Source organism: Lathyrus oleraceus, chromosome 5 (genome assembly GCF_024323335.1).
Source record: "Lathyrus oleraceus cultivar Zhongwan6 chromosome 5, CAAS_Psat_ZW6_1.0, whole genome shotgun sequence".
Taxonomy (NCBI): domain Eukaryota; kingdom Viridiplantae; phylum Streptophyta; class Magnoliopsida; order Fabales; family Fabaceae; genus Lathyrus; species Lathyrus oleraceus.
In genome coordinates this window covers 185,356,626-185,374,989 of record NC_066583.1, presented here as the reverse complement: position 1 = coordinate 185,374,989, position 18,364 = coordinate 185,356,626, and the positions used below count along the sequence as shown (strand labels likewise).

At 35.8% G+C, this 18,364-nt stretch overlaps 1 protein-coding gene across 9 annotated transcripts in view; it reads right to left on the bottom strand.

Moving 5' to 3' along the window:
- The window catches only part of LOC127082176 (probable protein phosphatase 2C 76), a 40,878-nt gene extending 25,241 nt beyond the window's left edge, over window positions 1-15,637 (bottom strand). For 2 of the 9 annotated variants that reach the window (XM_051022403.1, XM_051022405.1), the window contains exon 1: window positions 15,324-15,637. Coding sequence is in view for 7 of the 9 variants with exons in the window: in XM_051022409.1 (XP_050878366.1) it covers window positions 1,479-1,698; window positions 11,073-11,117; window positions 11,604-11,679; window positions 11,765-11,860; window positions 12,009-12,127; window positions 12,513-12,721; window positions 12,811-12,839; window positions 13,126-13,192; window positions 13,274-13,489 (1,077 nt within the window). In the remaining 2 variants the exon portion in view is untranslated. Of the gene's footprint in view, window positions 1-776; window positions 1,699-10,079; window positions 10,973-11,072; window positions 11,118-11,603; window positions 11,680-11,764; window positions 11,861-12,008; window positions 12,128-12,512; window positions 12,722-12,810; window positions 12,840-13,125; window positions 13,193-13,273; window positions 13,607-13,980; window positions 14,096-14,947; window positions 15,222-15,323 lie in introns of those variants that run through there. The other 7 variants (XM_051022409.1, XM_051022408.1, XM_051022399.1 and 4 more) reach the window with 7 other exon arrangements.
- Between the last annotated feature and the right edge of the window lie 2,727 nt (window positions 15,638-18,364).

The window sequence follows — 18,364 nt, the reverse complement described above, 5'->3', positions numbered from 1 at the left end:
GGCTTCTGAGAGAACTAACAAGTTCTTCAAGGCTGATATTGTTCAGATCCTTTGATAACTTCAGAGCAGTAACCATTGGTCTCCATTTCTTTGGCAGACTTCTGACAATCTTCTTAACATGATCTGCAGTCGTGTATCCTTTGTCTAGCACTTTAAGACCTGCAATGAGAGTTTGGAATCTGGAAAACATAGCTTCTATAGCTTCGTCATCTTCCATCTTGAAGGCTTCATATTTCTGGATCAGCGCCAGAGCCTTCGTCTCCTTGACTTGGGAGTTTCCTTCATGGGTCATCTTCAGAGAGTCAAGTATATCTTTAGCCGTCTCTCTGTTGGTGATCTTTTCGTATTCGTTGTATGATATAACATTTAGAAGTATTGTTCTGGCCTTGTGGTGATTTTTGAAATCACGTTTCTGATCTTCTGACATTTTGCTTCTGGGAACTTCAGCTCCATTTGAGACTGGAGGTTTGTATCCATCTGTGACAATGTCCCAGAGGTCAGCATCATAACCCAGAAAGAAACTTTCGATTCTGTCTTTCCAGTAATCAAATTTTTCTCCATCAAAAACAGGAGGTTTAGCATTGTAAGAATCTCTTTCATTTGAGTGAGCCATTTGTTTTTCTCGCACTGGATCTCTCTACACGGTTAAGTGTTTGATTTGAAAATCAATAACAGAGCCGGAGCTCTGATACCAATTGAAGGTGAGAAAAACAAGAAAGGGGGGTTTGAATTGTTTTAAAAATAAGCGCTTTTCCAAAATGAAAATCACACAATGATTTTATACTGGTTCGCTTATAACACAAAGTTACTCCAGTCCACCCGGCCAAGGTGATTTCGCCTTCAACAAGGACTTAATCCACTAATCTTGAAAGATTACAAACAACCCCTAAGAGAGAAGAAAATCTCTTAGTCCTCTCAAGTCTACAGACCACACAAAGTCACTTGAGGAAATCAATCAAATAAAAGATACAAGATATGTAATCTAGAGTGCTTCTAGGAAAGCAAGTATTACAAACTTAAGAACAGATTTTTCACTTAATAAGCAAAAGCTTAGTGAAATTCTTTGAGAGCAAAGATGATTTTCTTGAGCGTGAAATAATTCAGTATAGTTTTGGCTAGTTGATTTCTTTCTTACTGAAAGTTGATTTCTTCTCTATTTATATAGGAGTTGAAGTAGTGTTGAAATAGAGTTGAAGTAGAGTTAAATCTGCTGGATAATGAGATGTAATTACGCCATTCCATAAATAGCTTCTGCAGGAGACTTTTTCTTTTAGAAGTGACTACTTACCACAAGTAGTATCTTCTCTCTTGGAAGAGGAGATTAACGTCTCTTTCTAATTGAGGAAATCCATTTGCAGAACTTTAACTTGGCTTAAACGTTACTTCATCATGATTAACAAATCTGATTAGAGTCTTCATGTATCTGGAGAATCTTGGGATCTGGCTTCTGATGTTATTTCTTGAGAGTTCAGATAGCGCTAATAAACTTCAGAGTTTACAGAAGGCATTTGTTCAGAGTCAGAGCTTCTAGACTTTACTTCATGTTCAGATGCTTCTGATACTTTGCAGTTTTGTCCAGAGTCAGAGCTTCTTGAAACGAGATTCCACTTTAGATGCTTCTGATACTTGATAATTTGTATCTGATCTTGTTGTGCATCTGATGACATCATCAGATTTATTTCTTCTTTCTTTAGAACCCTGCACACTTAGAAACTTTTCGTTAGGGTGCCATTTTTGGTTTCATCCTTTGTTATCATCAAAATCAAGGAATCTGTTGTAGAACAATTTTTGTTCTTACAATCTCCCCTTTTTGATGATGACAAAACAACTTAAAATAGCAGATGAAACATGAAATAAATAAGATCAGATAGACAGAAGCTCCCCCTGAGTTAGTGCTAGGGAGTTCAGAAGTTCTTACCAGAGCTTTTCAAGTAATGAGATTTCTGAAACTTTCTGCAAATTCTTAAATTTAATGTTAGAGTTATTTAATCAGAGCTATTTTTATCAGAGCTATTTCTACAAATGTTGCAGAGTGCTTAAGGTTTTAGACAAATTTTCATCAGAGCTATTTAATGATTTCTCCCCCTTTTTGTCAGAATCAAAAAGACATAGAAAATAAATGATTGAAGAGAAAAACAAAACATTGTATTAAAATATAACAGAAACAAAAACCAAGAGAACACAAGACATCAGAGTCAGCAAAGCAAAAACAAGAAAGCAAGCAAAACATAAAATCCTAAGTGCCTAAGGGTTCTGAGGCAATTTCTGCAAGATCATGGCAAACATCTTCTGGATATTCTCATTGACCGTATCTTGCTTGTCCATTCTGTCTCGGAGGATATTCTGATCTTCCTTGAGGTCCTTCAGAGTCTGAAGAATCATGGGAACAGCAGTTGAAGACTCCCCCTAAGTCAGAGCCTGCTGGGCTTCAGCTTCTGCAGCAGCTTGAGCTTCTGCATCTGCCAGAGCCTTAGCTTCAGCTTCTTGTTGTCTTAGGATTTCTGCTTCTTTTGCCAGTCTTTCTTCCTCTAGTCTTTTTGCTTCTTCTTCAGCTTCCTTAGCCAACCTTTCTTCCTCAAGCCTTCTGGCTTCAGCCTCTCTAGCTAATCTCTCCTGGAGTCTTTCCTCAGCATCTCTGATGTAGCCATTTCTGACTTGTTCAGAGACACTCTTCAGCCTATAAGACTCAGAGGTCATCCAACTAATGACTTTGTTCCAGTGTGTCCTAACAGATTTAGGATCATCACTGACTTCAGAGTTGTTAGTCAGAGACTTGATCTTCTGGATTGAAGCTTCTGCTACCTGCCTGATGGCTTCCTCAAGGGTAGGTATGGTAAGTTCAGGTTCAGGTTCAGGTGAATGAGGTGGAGAGTTTGGAGGGCTAAGATTTAGAGTTTGAGGTTCAGATTCTGCTTCTGGTTGAAGACTGGGGGATGAAGCATAAAGTGGATTTAGGTCTAATGGGTCAGAGTCTGGTCCAGGTACAGCGGGAATAATTGGTGGAGTGATATTAGAAGTGAAGGGATCAGATGGTTGAGTTTCAGAGGGGAGAGTTGTTGTTTTGTTGTGGTGGAAGTGAAGTTTGGAGTGGTGAGGTTACTTCAGATTGTGTTAGAGTTTGTTGTTGAGAGGCAAGTCTGTTGGCATAGAGAGTGGCTATGGTGGGGACTCAGGATCAGAAAAATCAGGGTCAGAGGAGAGAGAAACATAAGGAGGTGTTTCAGGTTCTGAGGATGATGAAGAGGAAGTGGTTTGTGTAGGTTCAGATGGAGGGATGGAAGTACGGGCAATTTTTAGTATTGGTAAAGGTTGGGAGGTTCTGATGGTTGTAGGTGGGATTTCAGAGGTAGTAAATATGGGAGATGTTGTGAGAGGATGAGAAGAAGCCATCATAGGTACAGAAGTAATAGGAGGAATAGACTTACTAGTTGAGATTTGCAGAGGAGCTGAGGATCCGCTTCCAGAAGCTCCTTCAGTTCTGGCTTTCTTTGCTTTCCTTGCCTCAGCAGCTATCAGTTTCTCAGAGACACCTCTCTTGTATCTGACCAGATCTTCTACTGAATCCAGACAGTCGTCGAGACTGAAATCAGAAATATCAACGCCTTCATCCAGACGATCCTGAAGGTAGATAGCAATGGCACTCTTGGGTTCATTCTTGAAGAACCTGGCAAGGCCATGAGGCATCTTCCTCTGATCTTTTAGAGACTCCCAGGATGTATCCAGAGTTGGCTTGACTCTGATCTCTTTGATGATTCCCATGCTCTTGAGGTTTTTGGCATTTAAAGCTCTCCCTACATCAATTGCCAGATCATCCATACATCTGGTCTTTTCCAGATCATCTACCAATCCATGCTCAATGAAGATGTCAGAGAGCAATCTCCCCAGAGGGATGTAAGACCTTGGCTTCATGTTGTTTCTGGTTTCTCTGACAGAATCCCTCAGATATCTGAAGAGAAGAACAGGAAGGTTGATCTGGATACCCTTCTGAATACAATATAAAATGCATTTCTGGTCTGCATTTATGTAATCTGAAGAATTTGAAGCTGGACGGTGGTGGATTGTTCCCAGGATGATTTTCAGCCACACTCGGAGGTTCTGGTGTAGCTCTTTGTTCTTAGAGGGGTTACCTTCAACATTTGATTTGAAAATCGTTGGGTTGATAACTTCAGTGATGCGTTTAGACCTAGGAGGAATGTTGTAAATCCTTTTTCCTCCAGTTTTCTCCATGTTCAGCAAGGAAGCAATTGATGCTTCAGTGATAACGATTTTTACCCCTAGAACAAACGAGACAATGAATTGGTCATCTGCATCAGCATGTCTCCAGAACTCCTTGACCAGAAGAGGGTAGATTGGACCATAAAGCCTGTTGAAGTAGGTTTCCCATCCTTGTTGACGAAGTTCCCTAGTAAGATCAACGCCATTTCTTCTAAGGTTGTCAAAATCAACCAAGGATTCACACAAAACATCCAAACCTTCAAAGGGAGTTGAAAGGTTTATGTGGCTTTCTCGTTCAAGAATGTGGGGTTCTTGATAAACAGGGGTTATGGTGACGCCTGTAACAGTGGGTGTTTGAGTGTTTGAGGTTTGGGGATTAGAAGCGGATTCCATCTGTTGGGAGAAGTTAAAAACTTCTTGCTGTTGAGCATCCATGAAGAAGATTGAAGAAGAAGATGAAGAACTTGCAGAGAAGGGTTTAGGGTTTTAGAGTGAGTGAGAGTGATAAGTGTGTGAAATGTGAGAAAAGTGTTTATATACCTAAGTAAAATACATGCAAAACGACACTTCAGAATGCGTTAAACACAATACTCAAAAAGGCACGCTTGGGGGGAAAAATGATTACAGCTAATAAATGAATGTCTAATCCCAACAGTACGCACACTGCTCGAGGAAAACTCAAACGTCTGCCTTTTTGAATTTCTTGACAGCTGTCTAGAAGTTCTAAGGTTTGACGCTCAGAGCTCCACGTGTTTAATGTATCTGATCTTCAGGAATACCAAGAGATTGGTTTCTGAAGATTTCTAACTCAGATATCTTCTTAACTTGTAGAAGTATCAGAGTCAGAGGCAGAAATGTATTTGTTTTTATCAGAATCTTATTTTATACTTTTCAGAGCCATACTTCATTCAGGACAATTTTTAATGTTCAGATTTTCTAAGATGAAAAGAAATCTATCTTCAGCTAGAGGCTTAGTAAAGATATCTGCCCATTGATGTTCTGTATCAATGAACTTCAGCGTTACTATCCCTTTCTGAACATAGTCTCTAATAAAATGATGTTTAATTTCTATGTGTTTGGCTCTGGAATGTAAAATAGGATTCTTACTCAAACAAATAGCAGCAGTATTATCACAAAGGATAGGAATGTTACTCTCAAATATCTGAAGATCTTCTAGCTGATGCTTCATCCAGAGCATCTGAGTTGTGCACAGTGATGCTGAGATATATTCTGCTTCTGCAGTTGATAGAGCGATAGTTGACTGTCTTTTGCTAGCCCAGGAGATTAGATTGTTTCCCAGAAGCTGGCAATTTCCAGATGTGCTTTTTCGTTCTATTCTATCTCCTGCATAATCTGCATCACAATAACCAGAAAGCCTATACTCTGATGTTTTCTCATACATCAGGCCCAGGTTAGGAGTTCCTTTCAGATACTTAAGAATTCTCTTAACAGCTGTTAAATGAGATTCTCTAGGATCTGATTGGAATCTGGCACAAAGACAGACGCTAAAGAGAATATCAGGACGAGTAGCAGTCAGATAGAGAAGAGAGCCTATCATACCTCGATAGAGCTTCTGACAAACCTTGTTGCTTACCTCTTCCTTTTCCAGAATGCAAGTTGGGTGCATAGGAGTTTTTGCAGAGTTGCATTCAGTCATGTCAAACTTCTTCAGAACGTCTTTAATGTATTTACTTTGATGGACGTACGTGACTTCTGGAGTTTGATTGATTTGAATTCCCAAAAAGAACTTTAGTTCTTGCATTAGACTCATTTCAAATTCTGCCTGCATTAACTTAGAAAATTCTTGGCAAACAGAGATATTAGCAGAACCAAAAATAATATCATCAACATAAATTTGGCATATCATGAGATCATTATTAAGGTTTTTACAGAAGAGTGTAGAATCAACTTTCCCTCTGATAAAATTTTGTTCCAGAAGAAAATTACTTAAGCGTTCATACCAAGCTCTGGGAGCTTGTTTAAGTCCATATAAGGATTTCTTAAGTTTGAAAACATGTTCTGGAAAGTTTGAATTTTCAAAACCTGGAGGTTGATTGACATACACTTCTTCTGAAATATAACCATTAAGAAATGCACTCTTGACATCCATTTGGTATAATTTGATAGAATGATTAATAGCAAAAGATACAAGAAGACGAATAGATTCTAACCTCGCGACTGGAGCAAAAGTTTCATTATAATCAATACCTTCTTGTTGACTATAACCTTGAGCTACCAGTCGTGTTTTGTTTCTGACAACTTCTCCCTTTTCGTTCAGCTTGTTTCTGAAAACCCATCTGGTTCCAATGACATGAGTGCCTCTGGGTTTAGGAACGAGATCCCAGACATCATTCTTGGAGAATTGATCTAACTCTTCTTGCATAGCTGCCACCCAATCGTTATCTTGAAGAGCTTCATCACAGGACGTAGGCTCAATCAGAGACACTAGTCCCAGAGGAATATCTTCAGAAGTTCTGAAGGTAGATCTGGTTCTAACAGGTTCATCTTTGTTTCCCAAAATCAAATCTTCAGATATGTTAATACGACTTTTAACTTTCCTTGGAATATCTGGAGATTTAATTTCTTCAGAGTCTGGAGTGACATTTGCTTCTGGAGTTTTCTCAGATTCTACCAGAGTGATTTCTAAATCTGCAAACTTTTCAACTAGCTTTGACTTTTCAGGGTCAAGCTTATCATCAAATCTGACATGAATTGATTCCTCCACAATTTTGGTTTCTGTGTTGTATACTCTATAGCCTTTAGAGCGTTCTGAGTATCCTAACATGATACCTTTCTGTGCTTTGGAATCAAACTTGTTCAGATGTTCTTTAGTATTTAATATAAAACAAATGCATCCAAAAGGATGAAAATATGAAATGTTGGGTTTTCTTCCCTTACACAGTTCATAGGGAGTCTTTTCCAGAATAGGTCTAATAGAGATTCTATTCTGAATATAACACGCTGTATTTACAGCTTCTGCCCAAAAGTGCTTTGCTACATTTGTTTCATTGATCATGGTTCTGGCCATTTCTTGGAGTGTCCTATTCTTCCTCTCTACAACTCCATTTTGTTGTGGAGTTCTAGGGCAGGAGAAATCATGGGATATTCCATTAGAATCAAATAATTCTTCAAAATCTTTATTTTCAAATTCTCCACCATGATCACTTCTGACTCTAACAATTTTAGAGTCAAATTCTTTTTGCACTTTAGAACAGAAACTGGTGAATATAGAGTGAGACTCACTCTTGTGCTTTAGGAATTTTACCCATGTCCAGCGGCTGTAATCATCAACGATTACTAGTCCATACTTCTTTCCATTGACTGATGCTGTTTTCACAGGACCAAATAAGTCAATGTGAAGAAGCTCCAGAGGCTTAGAGGTAGAAACAACATTTTTCCTTTTAAAAGATGTTTTTGAAAACTTTCCTTTCTGGCAAGCTTCACACAGAGCATCTGAAGAAAACTTCAGTTTAGGCAGGCCTCTGACTAACTCAAGTTTAGTTAGCTGAGAAAGTTTTCTCATGCTAATGTGGCCTAAGCGTCTATGCCATACCCATTGCTCTTTGTGAACTGACATTAAACATTTAACATTTTGATCTTTTAAATCAGAAAGATTTATTTTATAAATGTTGTTTTTCCTCTTGCCTGTGAAAAGGACAGAGCCATCGTTCTGACTAATGGCTTTACACGTTTTTTGATTAAAGATTACATCATAACCGTTATCACTTAATTGACTTATGGATAACAAGTTATGCATTAATCCTTCTACATAAAGAACATCAGATATAGAGGGAAGATTACCATTACCAATAGTTCCGGAGCCTCTGATCCTTCCTTTCTGATCTCCTCCGAAGCCTACAAATCCAGCGTCTTTAAGTTCCAGGCTTTGGAACATAGACTTTCTTCCCGTCATATGTCGCGAGCATCCAGAGTCCAGGTACCATGACTGGTGTCTGAACTTTGCTGCATAGGATAGCTGCAACATAGATAATCTTATCTTTCGGTACCCAGAATCTCTTGGGTCCTTTTAGATTAGTTTTCCCAGAGTTTCTCATAACTTTGGGTCTTCTAGCATTTTTAAACTTGTTTTCTTGTGTGTGTGTGTAGTGATATGAAAAAGGAGATTTAAGCTGGTTACTGGTAGAGGTTTTATTTTCCTCAGAATCATACCCAATTCCCCTTTTATTATTCTGACTTACTCCATAAATCATGGATGCCATAATACTCCTATCTATTCCATTCTTCAGAAATTTTTGAAAAGCTTCTTCATATTTATAAATAGTTTCGTTTGAAGTTTGTGGTGCTTGAGACAACGCTTTTTCTAATTCTAAGCTTTTTGTTCTAGCTCCATCTCTTTCTAACGTTAAAGATCTGATTGTATCTTCTCGTGCTAGAATTGTTGTCTCAAGTTTACTACATACTTCAGATTTTGCTTTAAGAAGGCCTTTAATGTCTTTAACTTTTTGTTTTAATTTCTGAAGAGAGGTAAGAGTTTCTGATAAACATGATTCTAAGTCAGATCTAGAAAGTTCAGAAAATACCTCTTCAGATTCTTCATCTGAGCTGCTGGATGTGGTAGCCATAAGAGCTACGTTGGCCTGTTCATCAGAGTCAGATTCTGATGATTCGGATTCACTATCGTCCCAGGTGGCCATTAATCCCTTCTTTGTTCTGAAAGTATTTTTCTTGAAGCTTTCTTTCTTAGAGTTATCTCTCTTCAGCTTGGGGCATTCATTTCTGTAATGACCTGTTTCTTTACATTCAAAACAGGTAATATCTTTGTTAGGTTTACCTTTTGAAGTTGACTCTGATCGATCCCCTCTGGGTCTTGATCTTCTGAAGTTGTTGTTGTTCCTCCTTTTCCAGAGTTGCTTAACTCTTCTGGTTAGTAGGGACAGTTCTTCTTCATCATCAGAGTCTTCAGATTCAGAGTCATCAGTGTCTGCAGTTTCTGCTTGAAGGGCTTTGGTTCTGTCTGACTTCCGTCTTTCAGGTCTGGACTTCAGCGCCACTGACTTGTTCCTTTTCTGAGGCTCATCCTCCTCTAGTTCTATCTCATGGCTTCTGAGAGAACTAACAAGTTCTTCAAGGCTGATATTGTTCAGATCCTTTGATAACTTCAGAGCAGTAACCATTGGTCTCCATTTCTTTGGCAGACTTCTGACAATCTTCTTAACATGATCTGCAGTCGTGTATCCTTTGTCTAGCACTTTAAGACCTGCAATGAGAGTTTGGAATCTGGAAAACATAGCTTCTATAGCTTCGTCATCTTCCATCTTGAAGGCTTCATATTTCTGGATCAGCGCCAGAGCCTTCGTCTCCTTGACTTGGGAGTTTCCTTCATGGGTCATCTTCAGAGAGTCAAGTATATCTTTAGCCGTCTCTCTGTTGGTGATCTTTTCGTATTCGTTGTATGATATAACATTTAGAAGTATTGTTCTGGCCTTGTGGTGATTTTTGAAATCACGTTTCTGATCTTCTGACATTTTGCTTCTGGGAACTTCAGCTCCATTTGAGACTGGAGGTTTGTATCCATCTGTGACAATGTCCCAGAGGTCAGCATCATAACCCAGAAAGAAACTTTCGATTCTGTCTTTCCAGTAATCAAATTTTTCTCCATCAAAAACAGGAGGTTTAGCATTGTAAGAATCTCTTTCATTTGAGTGAGCCATTTGTTTTTCTCGCACTGGATCTCTCTACACGGTTAAGTGTTTGATTTGAAAATCAATAACAGAGCCGGAGCTCTGATACCAATTGAAGGTGAGAAAAACAAGAAAGGGGGGTTTGAATTGTTTTAAAAATAAGCGCTTTTCCAAAATGAAAATCACACAATGATTTTATACTGGTTCGCTTATAACACAAAGTTACTCCAGTCCACCCGGCCAAGGTGATTTCGCCTTCAACAAGGACTTAATCCACTAATCTTGAAAGATTACAAACAACCCCTAAGAGAGAAGAAAATCTCTTAGTCCTCTCAAGTCTACAGACCACACAAAGTCACTTGAGGAAATCAATCAAATAAAAGATACAAGATATGTAATCTAGAGTGCTTCTAGGAAAGCAAGTATTACAAACTTAAGAACAGATTTTTCACTTAATAAGCAAAAGCTTAGTGAAATTCTTTGAGAGCAAAGATGATTTTCTTGAGCGTGAAATAATTCAGTATAGTTTTGGCTAGTTGATTTCTTTCTTACTGAAAGTTGATTTCTTCTCTATTTATATAGGAGTTGAAGTAGTGTTGAAATAGAGTTGAAGTAGAGTTAAATCTGCTGGATAATGAGATGTAATTACGCCATTCCATAAATAACTTCTGCAGGAGACTTTTTCTTTTAGAAGTGACTACTTACCACAAGTAGTATCTTCTCTCTTGGAAGAGGAGATTAACGTCTCTTTCTAATTGAGGAAATCCATTTGCAGAACTTTAACTTGGCTTAAACGTTACTTCATCATGATTAACAAATCTGATTAGAGTCTTCATGTATCTGGAGAATCTTGGGATCTGGCTTCTGATGTTATTTCTTGAGAGTTCAGATAGCGCTAATAAACTTCAGAGTTTACAGAAGGCATTTGTTCAGAGTCAGAGCTTCTAGACTTTACTTCATGTTCAGATGCTTCTGATACTTTGCAGTTTTGTCCAGAATCAGAGCTTCTTGAAACGAGATTCCACTTTAGATGCTTCTGATACTTGATAATTTGTATCTGATCTTGTTGTGCATCTGATGACATCATCAGATTTATTTCTTCTTTCTTTAGAACCCTGCACACTTAGAAACTTTTCGTTAGGGTGCCATTTTTGGTTTCATCCTTTGTTATCATCAAAATCAAGGAATCTGTTGTAGAACAATTTTTGTTCTTACACTTCTCGCATGATATTTGTTTTTACAATCCCAGGATCTGCAACACTGATACATAACAATACAGAAAATGAATGTTAAAAGTGGAGTAGAATCCATGGTTATAACCCAAAATAGAATAAAGCTTGATCTACAAAACTTAAAAACATTTTGCATCTCTCTCTTTTTCTTGAAACTTTAATTTTCCTCTAATTATCATTTATGTTGATTCTCCTTGCAACACTAGCTCAAACCCAAATTCACTCTTATTGGTGCTATTTATGCAACACTATGTCTAAACCCAACCATAAGTGCTCAAGTGAGTTTTCATAGGAATGTAGCTGCTCCCGCTTAAACATTTTTCTGTCAAACTAATCGAATGATTATGTAGGAAAGTCATGGAAGTATTCAGACAAAGATATTCGAGCAACAAAGATGAAAGTAATACATTAGTTAGTTGACCTATACAAAAACAAATGTTCTATCTTTACAAATATACACAGCACTTAGAAACAAGAAAGCAAAAGGAAATAAAAGTTGATTTAATAAACATACTTGACAAATATCTGATGAGATTTACCCATTTGGGTAAGCTGTCGGTGGAGCTCAAATGAGAAGAGAAGTATGCATACTTCAACAAAATTAAATACTAATTAGGAATTAGGACTAAAGATACAATGTAGCCTGTACAAGTTCATCCAGAATATGCCGCTTACGTTTCGAGTACTCATAGACCTGTGCATATGGATAATGCTTCGAACTTAAAAATTTCTTTCCAGATACAGTTCCCTCATCAACCTGCAGATTAGTAACTGAAAAAAAGAGCTTGAGAATGTTCTTTAGGAGCGCTATTCTAGAGAAATTCTTATAAATATTTTATATAAGACAGTAAAACCCAAAGAATAGGAATCACGGACAATAATATAAATAAAAAAGTAAGGACTAAAATGATTACCCTACCAGCTCGGTGAGTAAAGGATGTTACATTCACAATTTTGGAAGACACGGGACTGTTTTCAAGAAGTGGTAATAGAAGCTTGGTCAAAACAAATGCGCCAACATAATTTGTGCCGATCATCCTGGGAGAAAAAGTGTAAGATGTGTGGATTTTAAAACAGATAAACAATCTTGTATCAAAGGCTCCCATAAAAAATGCATCAACTGTACATAGAAACAATACTATCTGTGTTTCTCAATTTCCAGTTCCATAAATTCATGGTGATCATTCAAGTCAACATTGTCTCAATTTTTTGACATTTAACAAATACCTATTACCATATCCCCAAAGCTTAAATAAATTAATTAACAGTAGAAAATAATATTATTTGAAAGTTAATGTTCTATCATAGGTGTCCTATGCGCCTTTTGTTGTGTTATGCAAGGCAAGCATGAGCATGGAAGGTCCAATAATAAAGATAGAATTTGTTAACACTACCACACGAGATTTACGAAAAAAGTAATTACTGATCGTATCCCTCAGCCGTGACTCTAGGAGATGTAGCAAGTATTCCAGCATTGTTTATCAGTATTTGCACCGAGCAGTGCAAATTGGAGTCCAGAAGCCACTGCCGCAGAGAATCTTTGAACTTTATAATGGACTCAACCGATGAAAGGTCAGCCTGAAAAGCTTTGAGTTGGGCATCCTCATTCAAATCTTTGATCTTTCTTATGGTCTATCGAACAATATGAAGAACACCGATAAGAGATTCATAATGCACAGAATCATGTTACCATGATGCTAATAATTAATGTAGAAAAATACCTCTGATAACAACTGCTCTGATCTTCCAACTGCATAATCCACAACTGGAATCTTAGGTATATACATTGCTCAAACTAGAAGAAGAATGCTAGCAAGTAGCAATTCATTTTTTTTCATATAGTCTTTTGAACACTCTTTTATCGGATAAATCACTAGTAAATTTATTCCACTAATAAACCTAGCCCAATCTATAAAGCACCAACACAGACACACGGCACGGATACAGATAAAACTTGAGAAAATAAAAGTAATCGTATCGCAATTTAACCAAAAAAAAATCTAGTATCTCCTTGATACAAAAAAATAAAAAATTACCGATGACGACAACAAATCCTTCCTTGGAAATCTTGCATGCAGTAGAAAATCCCAAGCCAGATGTTGCCTGCAAAAACAAGAACCAAAAATCATGTAATTCTCATGGTAATAATAATGATGATGAAAACTGCAAGAGATTGAAATTTACACCGGTGATGACGCAAACGGGAGTATTAGGGAACGTGGAAGATGAACACCTTGGATATACAATTTTGTGAGAAAATAGCGAATCCTTAAGCAATTGGAAGTGAGAAACTAGAACAGAAAGTGTCCATAGCAACGCCATTCTCCAGAATTGAATCGATAGAACGAAATGGAGACCCCGCCACAAATCCTTTATCAGATTAATCACTACCATTATCATAATTCGTCGTGGTCGTCAGAGAGAGGGAGAGAGAGTTATTTTAATTCAGCTTCATTCACTTGATCATGGCAGTTAATGGGAGAAGAACAAAATCCCCAATCTTAGCTTACAAATAGTCTACACGGTGGAATTTAATTCAGCTTACAAATAGTTATAAATTAAATTAATATATATAAATTAATATATATATATATATATATATATATATATATATATATTAAGAATATTATAGATAAAATAATAATAATTATTTAAAAATTAATCATAATAATAATTAATTTTTTTAATATATATAAAAAATTAAAAAAAATACGATTAAAAAGAAACTGATGAGGGAGTACCAATTTAGGGCATGCATTTGAAAAACAATGTCCAAATATACACATCAATTAAATCATATTTAAACTATAATGATTTGTATAAGAAACATGAGCATTTTAGATCATTTATAAATTTGAACAAATGACTAGCTCATTTAAAAATGAACTCACCTGATTAATCAAGAAAATCACAGTAGTTGAAATTAAAACACCAGCATTCTTTTTTCCTTTTTTCTTTTCCTGTTGTTCCACACTTCACCTTGTTGAATCATTTACACAAATATTCCTGCAACATAAAACATCACACTCTTACACATTTTCATTAAACATGTCTAACAGATTTTAAATGAGAGAGAGAGAGAGTGATCTAAGGAGGAGGAGGGTTAAGAAATTGGAAAAATGAACAAAATGGAAGCTCCTTGTTTGTTGGAACAAGATCTGAGTAGAGAAAGAAAATGAAAACCTTTTGTTTGTTAAAATAGGAAGAAATCAAAATATTCGATGTGAGAGTAGTGGGCTACCAGTTGGGAGCATGAGCAACTCTTGGTGATTTCAAGCTTCTAGTTTGTGTTTTCTTTTTACACCAGCAAATAATAGCTTAAATGTGTATTTAAAAAGTGGAGTATATTATAAAAGGAAGATGAAGAAGGTAAAAAAAGAGGAGTATATTAAAAAACCCTGACAGAATAAGTGGGCCCGGCAGGTCAAATATGTATTCAAATTCAAACATTAAGTTTTGTTTTATTGTTACAGGAATCAAATAGGTTTCACGGGCCTAATGAACCTCTGACCTATAACTTTCTAGTTTTTTCCTGTTTCCACGTGATCGCAACATCAAAAGTAAATGTTTTACAATTTCAATTAAAATAATTGGTTTGGAGTTAGGTGAAATTTATTAATCCATTGGATCAATTATATTATATGGTTATACACTTACGCCTATTTTTACAGGAATCATATAGGTTTCACGGGTCACACCAGAACAAGTCTTTCCATCACAATTTCTTTCATTTAACTAATAAAATTTTAGGAGAGGGTCAAGTTATTTCCCTCAATCATATACATTTTCTGTATATAAAATCCAATAAGTAGTAAATAGGAATAAATAAAGAGCAAATGGTGAAAAAATCATATTAACCTCTTCCATCCACCAGTAACAAAACCAGAACGAGCAGAATCATCATCTTTCTGCGACGCCGTATCCATAGAGGGTCCGGCCCTTGTTGACATAGAACCTGTATCAACCATCATCCCTAGATACCTCTTAAACACACGATTCGGAAAATAAACAGCAAGCTGTGGATCAACTCTAGGCAACAATCCCTTCCCAACAAAGCTGAGTCGCAATCTCCTGTTCAAAATTCCAGCTCGAACAAAAATAGAACTCACACACCTTCCGCATACCATCTACCCTAGAATCATATACACAATTACATCAGAGAAATGAACAATAATCGAATCAGAAAATGCGAAATCGATGAAATCAAAGAGATCAACGATGAATCGCTACTCACATTCACATTCAATACCAAAAAAAAACCTAACGATGCATTCGAAAAACGAGATTAAGCGTGATAATTAAACGGATTAAGAAATAATAAGTGTGGATTATGATCTGAAATTGAAAATTGAAATCTGATTTGGATTGAAAAGAGGGGGTGAAAAAAGAAACAAGTGTGAAGGTGAAGTTAGAGCCGCGTGTTCAGCATCTTGTTAACTGAATTTTGGTTCTGTGTAGAATTAAAAACCGTTTGAATCTATAATGGATAGATAGATGAGGGTTCCAGCACAGGCTTCCCGGAGGACACTTGTGACAAGAAGAGGCTATTTTATATTTCTATATATATAGACTTTAATCTTTTTTAATATAATTTTATCAAATAAAAAATATTGTATATACATAATGCATACAAATTAATAAAAAAATATAAAAAAGAAAAATATCGTGTTTCTAAAAATGAGTTTATGTAAAGTAATTTTTGTTTTTATACATGTTTATATACATGTGCATTTTAATAAATGGTAAGAATAAAAATTTGGTTTGAATTTAAAATATATAATTATGATCGATTTATTTAATTTTATCCGATTTATATTTTTTTGTTAGGGTCCTCTTCTTATTCATCAAGTAAAAATATTGAAAAGTTTGATCATTAGAAGAAACATATATCGACATTGTCCAACGTTGTGACAAATGACACTTCATAGCTCCTTCTATAGGCTAAGACGAATGGCCCTTGAGGTAAGACACTGAGATGGACATGTATTTTAAGGTATCTATTGACACACCACATGGAAAACCATGGGGTAAGCCAAGTAGCTAGATAATGTTGGGACGAAGCTAAAGATAAATGAGTAGTCACCCCTTATTTGAACTTATTAAAAGGATTTCGATAAACTAATATCCTTCTAACCTACTTCATACACATGGAGCGTGTGGGAGGTGAGAAACACAAGAAATGAAGGGTTTAAAGTATGTTAACCAATTTTAAAAAAAATTCTAGTTCATTTCAAGTCAATCACAAATATTGGAAGATGTGGAGATAAGAAGAAAAAAAGAGATAGACATACAAGTTTTATCCAAATTCACCCCCTTTTAACTCGAAGTTGCATCTAGTTTCCTTAGACTGAGATATTTTATGTATAATTAAACAAATTACTATATCACTAAGATATTTCCTAGTCCAACTGACATATATCTTAAATTTAAAACCTAAAGAATTGATCCCACTTGGATCTATTTGTCGTCTTTGATGACAGTTTATCATTGCATGTTTTTAGCATAATGTCTAGTCATTTTAAGTGTTTTTGCTCTTAATTCTTTTGTGTTTTTGTAGGATTTAATAAAGATTTCAAAGGAGTATGGAAAAGACAAATTCAAGCCAAAATTGTTCTAAGCAAATGAATTATGGGGTATTTTACTATGTCATTTATGATAACAAAGTAAATAGTAAAAGAAAGCAAAGTTGTGTCACAACTATAAAGCAGAGTGGTGTTATTCGAGCGTGGAAAGAAGAAAATCAACATATGAAGAAAACGTGCAACACAAAAGGTCGAGCAGCATGACATTGCGCAATTGGAAAAATAACAGCAGTCAAGCCAAAAGAAGGACATAAATTTCACGACCTGGAGGATTCCACATCAGCAAAATCGCAATGGACCATTAAAGTAGTGTGTCACGTTTATGTGTTTCACTTTTATCTATGTGTAGTAAGTTGACCATATCTGGAGTTTTGTAAGAGGTTGAAATCTGACGTTGACACAAAAGTAAATTATAAAATTGGGTTATTTTATAGTTTTTTCTCAACCCTAAAAGTCCACTAGAATGTCTATTTAATGAGAACTTATGCAAGGGTTTAGGTGTTCAATTTTGTTCCATAATTTTTGTTCTAAATAGGTTACAAATTTTATAAGTAAAAAGACATATTCTAAAGAATTGAAGTAGGGGAGAAGACAAGACGTCATTAGGAAACCATCCTTAATTTTTGTATTGGCCATGAATATCTTAAGGATGAGTAGCCCCCTTAGGTTAAGTCCTCCTTAGATAAGTTTTTCCTCATTAATGTAAAATATGTGATTCATAAAGATTTTCTCTCTATAATAAACCATTTTTTATAGTTATTCAATTTTATTTTGTGTTTAATGTTTTTCTCCATCTAACAAATTGGGAAAATCGATCTAGATATCAATGAGAACTGACTATATATTTGCATATTTGAACTAAAAAAAATTGTGAGGTTGTTTATGATTCTAGATATATGGCATACTCAATTGTGACATATGTATTTTATGCTCTGTCAAACCTTCTTTGGATGAAACTTCGCTCAAGATATTGAATGATAATAATCATATAAAACGAGTTACACAATGATAAATTATACATAACTATTTTGTAAAGTAGTCATGATATAAGAGGGCTTGTTATATGTTCAAGTCGAGATTGACCACATGAAAAACACAAAGGGTTCGAGGGAATGCTTAATCATTTCTATCATTATATTTTATCTCTATATTTAATTTTTGGTTTTATGTGATGTGTAGATTAAAGTTCTATGAGGTTTCGATGATGACATTAAACAAGGAAAAGTTAATCGTAAGCATCATTTGAAAATAAGTCATCAAAAATCAAATTTGATCAAGTTTCAATGTTGAGAGCAAAGCTAGACAAATCAGTTCCAAATATCACTATTGAAAGAAACTAAATATGTGGGAGCTCTCTTAATCTTGTGCTTAAGCCATTTATTCTTTATGATCAATTTTATGTAAAATAAGAAAGAGTAAGTGTCATACCCTAAATTTTACCCTAAGTTTTTCACTCGCATCTACATAGCATAATCTATCTATTTTGTCGTGTATTTCATGAGTTAAAAAGCATTCATTGGGGTTTAGATGAAAAGTCATGAGTTTTGGCATTCAATCGTCTATTGATTGAGAAGTCTGTGAGTGTAACTTTCGGTAGATGTATTTTGTATGATGTCAAAACTAAGATACTTTAGCATAAATGTATATAGTACGGTATCCTCTGAATCTCTATGTGCATCTTAGCATTATGGAG